Below are 13,678 nucleotides of genomic sequence, written 5' to 3'. Positions count from 1 at the left end.
CCAATCAACCATAGCCCCGCCCCATCTCAGCCGGAGTACATTGTATTGGTTATATTATTATTACGATAAGCTCTTCTTCTTGGATTGGTTAATAACACCTCCTCCCCCTTGTTCCTTTTGCGTCAGAAGCTCGCGATTGGTTAACCGCGTTGCCAAGCTCCGGACGCGTTTCGACTATTGGACACCGCGGGGCCGCCCCGCCCACTAGCTGAAGGTGAGAGTCTCCTCCAGCCGGTGCGGCTGGACCGGACCGAGCAGCCCAAGGCTCACAGTGGAATCTCTCTGCGGAAGCTCTCTGCCGACTCCAGCTCTCTCGCTATGGCGCCTCCGTCAGTGTTTGCCGAGGTTCCGCAGGCCCAGCCGGTCCTTGTCTTTAAGCTCACTGCCGACTTCCGGGAGGATCCGGACCCCCGCAAGGTCAACCTGGGAGTAGGAGGTAAAGATGCAGTGCCCAGGATTGGAGCTGCCTGGGGAGCGGAGCGGACCGAAGTCGGGCCGTGGGGACTGTAAGAGAGGCTGAGACCCAGAAAGGTCCTCGAGGCTTAATTAAACCTAGAAAAGGGAGGTGTGTGCAAGGTCACACAGAACAGGTGTAGGAGCCAGGACACAAACTCGGTTTTTCCAATTCTCCATTCTGTATTCTTTAGACGTCATCCTTTTACTTCGTAAGAAATAGAGCGATCAGAAATTGTAAGGAGAGGGAGGAAAATAAGAAGCCTGATATAGGCTTGGAGTCCTAGTTGATGGGAAATGGATAAAGGAGAGCTCAGCCCCAGAGCTCTGTTCTGAGTCGGTAAACATATGAGGGACAATCAGATATCAATCAGATACTTTACCAAACCTTGTGGGGGGACACTGAGGTTTGGTGTTGGCCTCAAGCAGTTTAAAATCTGTAAGTGTTAAGTGAGATAATAGAGATAGAAAATGCTTCTGTGACAAGTTAATGCTTCCTGGGGGAACGTGGGAAGAATGTTCTGGCCCTCAGATGCAGTAGCAGTGGGTAGAGATGGTGGCAAGGAGTGGAAAGACGGTGAACATTAGAAGCTCATTTTCCACGCATCGCATCCTTGTCTTCCTTCTAGCTTATATTTCTTGGACCTTGGACAGTTTAGCAGTGGTAGTCAACCTGGTCCCTACTGCCCACTAGTGAGCATTCCAGCTTTCATGGTGGGCGGTAGTGGAGCAACCAAAGTACAAATAAAAAGATAGATTTAACTATAGTAAGTTGTTTTATAAAGATTTATTCTGCCAAACTTAGCGAAAATCGACATAAAATAGTTGGTAATTATTATTATATGCTTTAACTTGCTGTATCTCTGCTTTATAAATTTTATAAAGTAAATTTACTTTGCTACTTTATAAATCACCATTACTGTGGAACCGGTGGGCAGTTAGAAAATTTTACTACTAACAGAGATATGAAAGTGGGCGGTAGGTATTGTATAAAAAGGTTGACTACCCCTGGTTTAGAGCATGGGCCTCAGTTTTCTTTTCTGTCATGAAAGCGATTTGGAATGAGTGGCTCTGAAATTCCTTAAATCTAATCTCTGGTGAACTTTAAATTTCTATCACTGCCATTTGGGTGTTTAAAACTCCACAGACACTTTCTCGACCAAGTACAGAGACTGGCCAGGAAGAAGAAAATGAATAGGGTGAGGCACTGTGCTGGGGAACAGACTTAGACTAAAAGGACTAAACATTTTGAAAAGAGAAGGTTGAACTGCTCTGTAGCAGAAGGTGGTGAGAAGGAGGTTCAGAATCAGACTTCCCACTGTGACTGTTTTGTGTTTGTACATAGGACCTGTTAAAAAGTCTTCACCAAGGATTATGGGGGAGGGGTGAGAAGAAAACATTAAAAAATGATGGTTTGTTGAAGCTGGTAATTAGTTGAAACTGGGAAATGGGTACATGGGTCCATTATATTATTCTTGCAGTCTTGTATATGTTTGAAAATTTCCATAATAAAGCATTTTTTAAAATCAGTACTACACAGTTTCACCCACAGAGGGAAAGTGATATTTTTAGCAGGCAGCAGAGTGAGAGTAATGTTGAAAGATTGCCTTAAATTGAGTTGGAGTGGGTACCATTCAAGCTCTTATATAAACCTAATCCAAAACTATCAAGTATTTCTTTAAGGCCAAATATATAGTGAAGAACTAATATTGATATTGATCTAAATGTATCTTTTTAAAACCTGAGATTCCATTGGCTCAGTTACCTTTGAACTGTCTTACAGGGTTTTTTTTTTTTATCAGGATTAAGTACATTTAAAGTGCTCAGAACAGTTTCTGGCACATAAGTAGTAGTTATGTAAGGATTAGCTATTACTATTATTGTTTTGGCATTTCTATGGATGGGTCAAATAAAAATTTAGTTGAATAAAAACTTTCAGCTAAAGGCTACAGAATGAAAAAGTTTCTGACATTGGTTCAGAAATAAAGAGGTCATGTAGAGAAAAAGCGCCCTGCCAGCCTAGGCCAGAAGTGATCTGCTCAGACAACACATAGTCTGCAGTTCAGACACAGTCTGCAGCTCAGAAGTTTATTTCTGCTGAGACACTACCTTTGTCATGTTTTCCAGGAACTCCAGCTCCTTACTACGGGCAAATGATTTGTGCTTTTAATCCCATTTAATGCTTACAATGACTCTGCAGTGTTACTATTACTGTTTTAGAGGTAAGGAAGCTAAAGTCCTGACTGATGAAGCAGCTTGCCTCAGACGGCACGGCCGTTGGTGTGGAGCCGGGATTCCAGGCCGGGTCTCGCACGCTGCTGGGTCTCTGCCCGCTCCTCTGGTTTGGATATCTTCAGGTGCCCCAGAGGCAGGCAGTGCACTGTAGTGGGAGGAGCCAGCAGACCTGGGTACAGGTCCAGTGATGTGACCTTTGGTGGGTTATTTAACAGATTCAGTTGGTTAAATGAGAAGCCAGGACAGAATGCCCTTTCTCTAAAATTGTACTCTAAAATTAGGGTAGGCCTAATTTTACTGGCCTCTTCAGTTGACTGAGGATTAAATGAATAATTATATGTGAAATGTGATATGTAAATGAAAAATGTTATATAAATGTTATTTCTGATGGTCACTGTGACCTGTCTTTTTTTTTTGGATGGCAGGTGCTTGGATAAGGCTCTAAATAAAGTAGAATAGAATAAGGGGTCTCTTTCCAGTTTTTGTATTTTCTAGCTGTACACATCCCACTATATATTCTTTGTGAGGGAAATGTAATTAGTCACTGATTTTGGGGAAGATACTCTTTTTCCTCCAAGTTAAGATAAAGCCCAATGGTGGTTATCCAGATCAAGTTCTACTGACATTGGACATATTTAGACTAAATTGCAACCATAATCTTATTAGCTAGTTTCTACTTGCAGATAGTTTCCCAGAGAGTTTCTTCTTGCTGTGATTATTTGCATAGTATTTCCTTATAGTTAGAGCAGCACAATACATTTACATTTTCTACTGTTAAGTATGGGGCTCTCTGAGTTGACTGTCATTTTTTTTAATTGATGAGGAGGAGAGAGAGAGACAGACAGATGCTTCACACTTCGATCTGTTGTTCCACCCATTTATGTTTTCACTGGTTGATTCTTGTATGTACTCTGGCCGGGGCTCAAACCCACATCCTTGGTGCATTGGGATGATAGTCTAACCAGCTGAGCTGCCCAGCCAGGATACAAATGGCTTTTAAAGGTGTGGGAGACACAGGTCCAGCCTGATGCAGCTTGAAACAAGACATTTCTTCATAGATTCCAGCCCATTTATCATGTAAACTTAGCTTTCTTTTGTTTCAAATTGCGTTTACATTAATATTTGTTGTTTTTAATGTGGGTTCTGGCATCTTCATTTAAAATTGTTGGAGAGATGTGCTATCTCAGGTGTTTCTGAGTACACCCGGCCCTCTGGGACCCTAGTTGGAGAAGAGCTCAGAGTATACCTGCATGGGCTCCTGGGTGAGGATGGGTGAGGGAAGTGGAAATCTTAGGAGGAGGAGAAGGTGATGGTTTCATCATTTAATTCTCTATCTTGTTCTTTTTCTTCTCGAAAGCAAGATTGCTGGACTCACCTGAAACCTGTGTGACTCCTCTAAAAGGGCTTATACCCAGGGAGCAGGCAGTGGTACATGGAGGTGGGAGCCTGCTGATGAAAGATTACTCATACAATCCTCTAGGACCTGCTTGCGTTGGGCTTTTTCTAGACATCTCTCGGTCTTAAAAAAAGCACATGGAGCCTGACCAGGCAGTGGTGCGGTGAGTGGATAGAACATCGGCCTGTGATGCTGAGGACCCAGGTTTGAAACCACAAGGTCACTGGTTTGATTGTGTGATCATAGACATGACACTGTGGTCGCTGGCTCAGTTGGAGCCCCCTGGTCAAGGCACAACTAAGGTGCTGTAACTATGAGTTGATGCTTCTCATCTCTTTCCTTTCCTATCTGTCTGTCCTTATCTGTCTCTCTTTCACTAAAAAAAAAAAAAAAAAAAAAGCACATGGATCTATGAACTTAATAGAATTAAAGCCTAGCTCTTACAATCTTTGTGATCTTGGGCAGATTATTTAACTTTTCTGGTTTCAGTTTCTATATCCCTAAAATAGGGATCACAGTATCTGTTTTGTGAGTTGCTATGAGAATGGAGAGAGTTCTAAGTACTCAAGTAAGCTCTTGTTATTACAGTGGCTTTGGCTGCTGTCGATGTCTATTGTTATGAAATCTTTCTTGGTATCCTGGTCTTTTTCCCTGACCCATCTTTACTGTAGTTTACCGGACCTACCCTACAACCACCTCTGGTTCAACATGTTTAAAACAACTCATCGTTTTTACCTTCCCCGCAACCTTTTCTTTCTCTCTTTTCCTTATGTCGTGGTCACCCCACCACCATCAGCCATTATCCAAACTAGAGAAAGACCTTGGACTCATCGGTGACTCTTTCCTGGACCCCACATCTGTTTACTTGGTCACTACTAGCTTTTGTCTTTTCTACCTCATAAATCTGTTTTTGATTACCTCTCCTTTTTTTTTTTATCCCTGCTGTTGCTGCCTTAATTCAAGACCTCATTATTTTCCTTTGGGGTTTTTGCAGTAACTTACTGTCTTATCTGTCTTTGTCCTCCTCTACAGTTTATTTTCCATTGTGTTACTCAAATGATCCTATTTAAATGTACAGCTGTCCATGTCACTTTTTCGCTTAAATGATTTCGTTGGTTTGCCCAGTGAGATGAAGTTTCTTCTAGAAGAGACTCTAAGATGTTTGAGTCATGTCTTGCTATTCCTCCATGGAGCCTACATTCCAGCCATGAAAACCCAGATCCTCCAAAACCTCATTTCTCCAAGCCTTGGGGATCTGCACAGGTGTTCCCCTCTGTCTGGAATGCCTTTCTTTCCTTGTTTATCTTTTATTTATTTTTTATTTTTTTGTATTTTTCTGAAGCTGGAAACGGGGAGAGACAGTCAGACAGACTCCCGCATGCGCCCGACCGGGATCCACCTGGCACACCCACCAGGGGCGACGCTCTGCCCACCAGGGGGTGATGCTCTGCCCCTCCGGGGCGTTGCTCTGCCGCGACCAAAGCCACTCTAGCGCCTGGGGCAGAGGCCAAGGAGCCATCCCCAGCGCCCTGGCCATCTTTGCTCCAATGGAGCCTTGGCTGCAGGAGGGGAAGAGAGAGACAGAGAGGAAGGAGGGGGGCGTGTGGAGAAGCAAATGGGCGCTTCTCCTATGTGCCCTGGCCGGGAATCGAACCCGGGTCCCCCGCACGCCAGGCCGACGCTCTACCGCTGAGCCAACCGTCCAGGGCTTCCTTGTTTATCTTTTAAACCCTTTCACACTTCATTGTCTGTAAAGTCTTCCCTGGTCCCTCACAGGAGAATTAAGGGTTCTATGCTCTATGTTTTCTGGAGGGCATTGTCTTATTTTATCTTATCTATCTCTGTGTAGCTACTTCTAGCCAGTGCCTAGTTCATGGTAGATGCAGTAAGTCCTTGTGAAATGAATGAGTGAATAAAAAAATGAGTGGAAAAACTCATGAGTCCAGAAACAGGAGTAAGATCCCCTGGAGAACAACAATAGTGGCTATTTTTTTTTTTTTTTTTGTATTTTTCTGAAGCTGGAAACGGGGAGAGACAGTCAGACAGACTCCCGCATGCGCCCGACCGGGATCCACCCGGCACGCCCACCAGGGGCGATGCTCTGCCCACCAGGGGGTGATGCTCTGCCCCTCCAGGGCGTCGCTCTGTCGCGACCAGAGCCACTCTAGCACCTGGGGCAGAGGCCAAGGAGCCATCCCCAGCGCCCTGGCCATCTTTGCTCCAATGGAGCCTTGGCTGCGGGAGGGGAAGAGAGAGACAGAGAGGAAGGAGAGGGGGAGGGGTGGAGAAGCAAATGGGCGCTTCTCCTGTGTGCCCTGGCCGGGAATCAAACCCGGGACTTCTGCACGCCAGGCTGACGCTCACCACTGAGCCAACCGGCCAGGGCAACAATAGTGGCTATTGATAATGCTTGATCTTACTGCTCCAGTCACCCAAGAGGAATCTGTAATTCTGCCTCATTAGGCCAGTCAGGCAAGGCTTTGGGACTGAACCTGGGGAAACTGGGCAGTGAAGAAGGAAGGGAAGTGGCCCTGGCTGGTGGTTCAGTGGTTAGAGCATTGGCCCAGGATATGGACGTCCTGGGTTCTATTCTTAGGGCACACAGGAGAAGCAACCATCTGCTTCCCCTCCTCCCTTTCTCTCTCTTCCTCTCCTGCAGCTAGTGGCTCTGTTGGTTTAAGTGTAGCCCTGGGCGCTGAGGATAGCTCCCTTAGAGCACATCAGCCTCAGATGCTAAAAGTACTTGAGCATTGGCTCCAGGCAAGGTTGCTGGGTAGATTGGAGCACATGTAGGAGTCTGCCTCACTATCTCCCCATCACTAAGAAAAGGAAAAAAAACAAAGAAGGAGGTATAAGTTTGCCAATTTCTCTCCTTTTTAGAGAGAGAAAAAAGAGGGGGAGAGGAGACAGACAGACAGGAGAGGAAGAGATGAGAAGAATCAACTCATAGTTATGGCACCTTAGTTGTTCATTGATCACTTTCTCATAGGTACCTTGGCTAGGGAGCTCCATCCTAGCCAGTGACCCCTTGCTCAAGCCAGTGACCTTGAGCTCAAGCCAACAACCTTGGGTTTCAAACCAGGGACCTTTGGGTTCAAGCCAGCTACCATGGGCTCTGTCTGTGATCCCACGCTGAAGCCGGTGACCCCACACTCAAGCTGGTGAACTGGTGCTCAAGCCGGTGACCTTGGGGTTTCGAACCTGGGTCCTCAGCATCCCTGGCTGATGCTCTATCCACTGCGCCATTGCCTGGTCAGGCACCAATTTCTCTTTTGTCACAATATAGATATACTACCCCTCTGACACCAGTTGTATTACATACAGTATTTCTTAGAGTTGTGCAGAGTATACAGAACTGGTAAGAGCAGTAGTATTGTGCTTTTTTCTTTAGCTTTCATATTTTATTTATTTAGAGTACATGATTTACAAATGACATCATAAATTTAATGTGTATAGCATAAATACATGCAATACATATATATATATAATTCCATATATAACCACCAAACACAGATGTAAAGCATAATAGAAGTGGTGTTTCTATGAATAGCCAAACTCTTTTATATCTAAGTAGCATCCTCTCTGTGTAGTGCAGTCCACATATACTACTATATACACTGCTCACAAAAACTAGGGGATATTTTATTGCTTCATATTCATTTTGAAATACCCCCTAATTTTTGTGAGCAGTGTATATTCTCAAAGATTTCTGGCAACCTTCTTGCAATGGCCTTCGAAGGCAGATTGTATTCACATAAGAGACCATCTCTTTATAAGTTCTCCGTTAATATTATCCAGTTTTTCACTCACCTACTTTGCTAGCTGTCATACAAACTCAAATGTTCATAAGTAAGAGACTGGCCAAAAATTATGGTTCATTCATCAATTTTGCGCTGTAAGAGAAGAACAAAGGCGTATGCACAGATACAAAAAGATCTTCACATGGAAAAAGCAAGGCACAAAACTGGACAGTATGCTATATGTTACCTTTTGTATAAAAAGGCAGGGACATGGCTGTATTTGCTTGTGTATGCCTAGAGAACTTTGGGCAGATCAAAAAAAAAAATTAAGAACAGTTGTTATTTATGGAGGGAGAGTATTTGGAAGTAGGCAGATGGAAGATCAAGATGGGTTGAGGACATGCAAATATATCATCTTTTAGAAGACTAGTTAATGTCAGTGAAATATATGCTATTCATATATTTAATAAGTGGAAAAAAGCATTTAAAAATTCTGTATACAATCTGATCCATGTTTTATAAAAGAATATACTCATGAGCCCTGGTCAATTGGATAACTGGATAGAGTGTCAGCCCAGAGTCTGGACATCCGGGGTTTGATCCCTGGTCAGGGAGCACAGGAGAAGCCACCAGCTGCTTTTTTCCCCCACTCCCCCCCTTCCTTTTCTCTTCCCATCTAGCAGCCAGTGGCTGAATTGGTTCGAGTGTCGGTCCTGGGTACTAAGGATAGCTCAGTTGGTCCAAGCATTGAGCCCAGACGGGGGTTGCCCGGTGGATCCCAGTTGGGGCTAATGTGGGAGTCTGTCTCTTTATCTTCCCTTCTCTCACTTAAAAAAAAAATACACACACACCCTCATGTAAAATAAAGCTTAGAAGGTTGTACACCAAAATTTTCATACTCCTCATCCCTGAGTGCTGGGATTACATGTTAATGTTATTATTTACTTTCTGAGCTTTTCTAAATTTTCTACAGTCAACGTGTGTAAACAAGATCAGCCAACCTACAAAGTGATTTTTTAAAAAGTTAGGGATTAATATTGGGCAGAAATCAACCAGATAAAACTTAAACAAAGCTACTCTAAAGTTTCCAGTTTTATTATTTTTTTATTTTATTTTTTTAATTTTTATTTTTTTGTATTTTTCTGAAGCTGGAAACAGGGAGAGACAGTCAGACAGACTCCCGCATGCGCCCGACCGGGATCCACCCGGTATGCCCACCAGGGGCGACCAGAGCCACTCTAGCGCCTGGGGCAGAGGCCAAGGAGCCATCCCCAGCGCCCGGGCCATCTTTGCTCCAATGGAGCCTTGGCTGCGGGAGGGGAAGAGAGAGACAGAGAGGAAGGGGGGGGGGTGTGGAGAAGCAAATGGGCGCTTCTCCTGTGTGCCCTGGCTGGGAATCGAACTCGGGTCCCCCGCACGCCAGGCCGACGCTCTACCGCTGAGCCAACAGGCCAGGGCCTAAAGTTTCCAGTTTTAAAATCACTTGAGAAAGTATAGGCTTGTTGGAGACCTAAACATTCAAGCAGGAAGGCAAATGGTCCCTGTCAGGATTCCTACTCAGAGAGATCCCTGGCTGGGGAGCAGGCCAGAGCAGCTGCCCTCTGAGGCTCTAATCCTAAAGTAATCAGAGGGTAGCATAGTGGGGAAATCAGTTATAGGATAACTCAAAATGGACAAAAAATACTTTTAGTGTGGAAGTGCTTAAAAATTTGCTTGTAAGCAAGATTAAATGTTATGAAATAGATACATTTAGATCAATAAAAGTATGAAGCACGTGAAGTGGGAGGAACTGTTAAAATGGTAAATACCAAATGATCTCAGAACACAGAGGGAGGACACAGGTGTTTCAGCGGGTTGCTGGATGATTGTGTAACCAGTTGTTGGAATCTTCAGTCACAGGGTGTTTGCTTGTTATTTGTTGCATTTCTGTTCTTATAGGACAAGAGGAGGAGCTGGGTCTTCTTCCACCCCCTCTCCATGTTTACATTTGAAGGTTCAGCATTCATCTGAAGTAACATCTAGCCCAGGGGTTTCAAACTGAACTCAGCATGTGGGCCGCAGAGCAAGATCACAGCCGTTTGGCGGCCACACTAGGTCTACAAAAGGCAACTGTTACGCAACACTTTTCTCACTGCAGTTGAAAACAAAAAAAATCAGTACAACAAGCACAATCGTACATGCAGTTTACTCAGTGTCACAAAACGACTAGAAACTGTAGTTCACATCACAACTGCTGTTAACTAAGCTAATATCTAGCTAGGATGCTAGAGAAATGAAAAATACAAGTAGGCCCCTAGGCTTACTTAATTTTATCCAAAATATTTTGAACTTCGTGGATTAGTCTGCAGGCTGCACAAAATTGTTCGGGGCCGTGAGTTTGAGACCCCTGATCTAGCCCTTTTCTAGAAATCTCTTGGGGACCTGCAGAAGCAGATTGCTGGGCCAGTGGCTATAGAGACCTCAGTGCACTAGTAATACTGACATAGCATTTCTAAGGTATATTGTTTTAGTTCACTGAGTGTTTTCACATGCATTCCCTCAATCAAGCTCTGAGAGAATAAATAAAATAAAACTGAGCCTGACCAAGCGGTGATGCAGTAGATAGAGTATCTGACTGGGATGCAGAGGACCCAGGTTCAAAACCCCAAGGACGCCAGCTTGAGTGAAGGCTCATCCAGCATGAGCATGGGCTCACCAGCTTGAGTGTGAGATCATAGACATGATCCCATGGTTGCTGGCCTGAGCAAGGGGTCACTGGCTCTGCTGGAGGGCTCCCCCCCCGCCCCATTAAGGCACATATGAGAAAGCAGTCAGTGAACAACTAAGGTGCTACTACGAAGAATTATGCTTCTCATCTCTCTCCTTCCTGTCTTCTGTTCCTATCTGTCCCTTTCTCTCTCTCTCTCTCTCTCTCTTGCTAAAAAAACAAAGCAAACCAAAAACCAGAAGTTTTATTTTGGCATCCTATTTTTTGATGGTCATATATTTAGGAACTATAAGTTGAGTGAGGGTTAGGAACCGTGTCTACCCTGCTTGCCCAGCTCCTAGTCCAATGCCTGGCCCAAAGTGGGCAGTCAGTAAGTGACTGAACTTGAGTTTCCTTCACAGGTCTGTTTTGATCAGATGGTGGTAGAACTTTCCCTGTTCACAGTTCCAACCTTTTACTTGGACAAAGCCTCAGACAATTTCCTTAGTACAACACTTTCCTATTTTCCAGCTTACCGCACGGATGACTCCCAGCCCTGGGTTTTGCCTGTAGTGAGGAAGGTGGAGCAGAAGATTGCTAATGATAGCAGCTTGAATCACGAGTATCTGCCAATCCTGGGCTTACCAGAGTTCCGGGCCCATGCTTCCCGCCTTGCCCTTGGAGATGACAGCCCGGCTCTCCGGGAGAAGCGGGTGAGTTTTGGGTGAGGATGAACTTCTTCTGTTGTTCATTTTTGCCCAGTTGGTGATCAGATAGTTAGCTGCTGGGTTTGAAGCAGTCAGAGGAAATGCCAAGCCCAGGGTATTTAATGGCATGATCAAGAGACCAGGGTCTGGATCCAGCTCTGCCACTGGTTTGTTTTGTTTTTGTTTTTTTTGTGTTTTTTTTTTTGTATTTTTCTGAAGCTGGAAACGGGGAGAGACAGTCAGACAGACTCCCGCATGCGCCCGACCGGGATCCACCCGGCACGCCCACCAGGGGCGAAGCTCTGCCCACCGGGGGTGATGCTCTGCCCCTCCGGGGCGTCGCTCTGCCGCGACCAGAGCCACTCTAGCACCTGGGGCAGAGGCCAAGGAGCCATGCCCAGTGCCCGGGCCACCTTTGCTCCAATGGAGCCTTGGCTGCGGGAGGGGAAGAGAGAGACAGAGAGGAAGGAGGGGGGGGGGTGGAGAAGCAAATGGGCGCTTCTCCTATGTGCCCTGGCCGGGAATCGAACCCCGGACCCCCGCACGCCAGGCCGACGCTCTACCGCTGAGCCAACCGGCCAGGGCCTCTGCCACTGTTTTTGATCATAGGCAAGTCAGTTAACCCTCTAGCCCCTATATCTCATCTACATGGTAATGAAAGACTAGTCTGTGGTCCATGGTCTCGTAAGGAACATTGCCTTTCAATCTCCTAAAGTTTTACGCAGAATTCTGTGTGTATTTCTGGGGAGAGGGTTCATAGATTTTATCAGATATTCTAAAGGAGGCTGTGGCCTCCAAAAGTTCAAGAGCCACTAGTCTAGAGGCTCTCTGTAGTTCCTGTCAATTCTAATATCCTTTTATTCTTCTAGCCTTGGTCTGGCTTATCTCATTTAAGTGCTTTCTGGTACATAGTCTGTGTATAATTAGAGACACATGAAAGCCAGGGAGAGAGGCTCTGTGTGGTAGGAAGAGGTATGGTGGGCATTCTCAGTGTCGTAGGCATTCAGAGAAGAGGGAGGCTGGGAATGGCTGAAGCCGAGATTTCAGCTGAACCTTGGGGAACGAGGCCAAAACACTGGTTTTCTGCGTTGGCTGTATGTATCACCTGCGGAGTTTTTAAAAACATACTGATGGCTGGATCCCATACCAGGCTAATCAAATCGGAATCTTGGAGGGTACTACCCTATCCTTCCCTTTCACTACCCCCCTAACCACCTCTCCCCCTCATTCCCTTCCCTCCACAGGCATATTTTTAATAGCCCTCCAGGTGATTCCAAAGTACAACAGGGTAAGAACCACACGGGACAGAGGGATGGTATTCGTCGGGGGTAGTGTGAGTCCAGGGCCAGAGGTTGGAGGTAAGCAGGCCCAGGTGTAAAGAGAACTATCTGATTAGAGCTGGGAACATGTTGGATAGATCAGGCAGGCTTGGCAGCCAGGGCAGGTTTGAGCAGAGGAGTTACCCAATATGAGTATTTGAAGAAGATAAACTTGGCTGGAGGAGTAAGAAGGGAAAGAGCTCAGGTTTTTGCAATAGTCCAGTTAGGTATTATGCAATTTAAACCAGTGGCACTTGTTTTTCCCCTGGCCATTGTCTAGTGCAGCCCTCAGGCGTGAAGGGACCACATCTTAGTGTCCCTCAGTTTATCCCCACCTGCTGTTACCCATGTGCCCTGATAAACAGGACAGCAGGATCAAGTGAAGGTCACATACACAAGGGTACATTCTTATGTGTATCAGGAGGCAGGGAGGCTCCAGTGAAGGTCTTGGAAGTCAGGTCAGGGCTTAGACAAGTAATTAACTTAATTAGGGTTTTGTCTGGATTGATGTGTGAGACTCTGACTTCCGTGCTTCAAGGAACTGAAGAGGAATGAATACTCGTAGAAGTGTGGCGTTTAGAAATGGTGGGTGGCATTGGGAAATTCCTCTGACAACCCAGTGTTTCCACAGAGGGAAGGGGGTGTCCTGATGAAGTTTGAAAGTGAGGAACTTTGGCAATGGGGATTCTTTTCTTTTTTTTTCTTTCTTTTTTTTTTTTTTTTTTTTATAAATTCTAATACTGAAGCTGGAAACGGGGAGAGACAGTCAGACAGACTCCCGCATGCGCCCGACTGGGATCCACCCGGCACGCCCACCAGGGGTGAAGCTCTGCCCACCAGGGGGCGATGCTCTGCCCCTCCAGGGCATCGCTCTGCCGCAACCAGAGCTACTCCAGCGCCTGGGGCAGAGGCCAAGGAGCCATCCCCAGCGCCCGGGCCATCTCTGCTCCAATGGAGCCTCGGCTGCGGGAGGGGAAGAGAGAGACAGAGAGGAAGGGGGGGGGGTGGAGAAGCAAATGGGCGCCTCTCCTGTGTGCCCTGGCCGGGAATCGAACCCGGGTCCCCCGCACGCCAGGCCGACGCTCCACCGCTGAGCCAACCGGCCAGGGCCGGGGATTCTTTTCTGAGATGCTATCGATGGT

At 45.9% G+C, this 13,678-nt stretch overlaps 1 protein-coding gene across 1 annotated transcript in view; it reads left to right on the top strand.

Moving 5' to 3' along the window:
- Positions 1 to 207: 207 nt before the first annotated feature.
- The window catches only part of GOT1 (glutamic-oxaloacetic transaminase 1), a 31,447-nt gene continuing 17,976 nt past the window's right edge, over positions 208 to 13,678 (top strand). Inside the window, exons 1-2 of the mRNA XM_066240136.1 lie at positions 208 to 436; positions 11,042 to 11,223. Coding sequence (XP_066096233.1) covers positions 319 to 436; positions 11,042 to 11,223 — 300 coding nt within the window. The 5' untranslated portion in view covers positions 208 to 318. The remainder of the gene's footprint in view (positions 437 to 11,041; positions 11,224 to 13,678) is intronic.

The sequence above is a fragment of the Saccopteryx bilineata genome, chromosome 7 (genome assembly GCF_036850765.1).
Source record: "Saccopteryx bilineata isolate mSacBil1 chromosome 7, mSacBil1_pri_phased_curated, whole genome shotgun sequence".
NCBI lineage: Eukaryota > Metazoa > Chordata > Mammalia > Chiroptera > Emballonuridae > Saccopteryx > Saccopteryx bilineata.
Note: the sequence above shows the minus strand (reverse complement) of the source record. Positions and strands in the feature narration are given on the sequence as shown.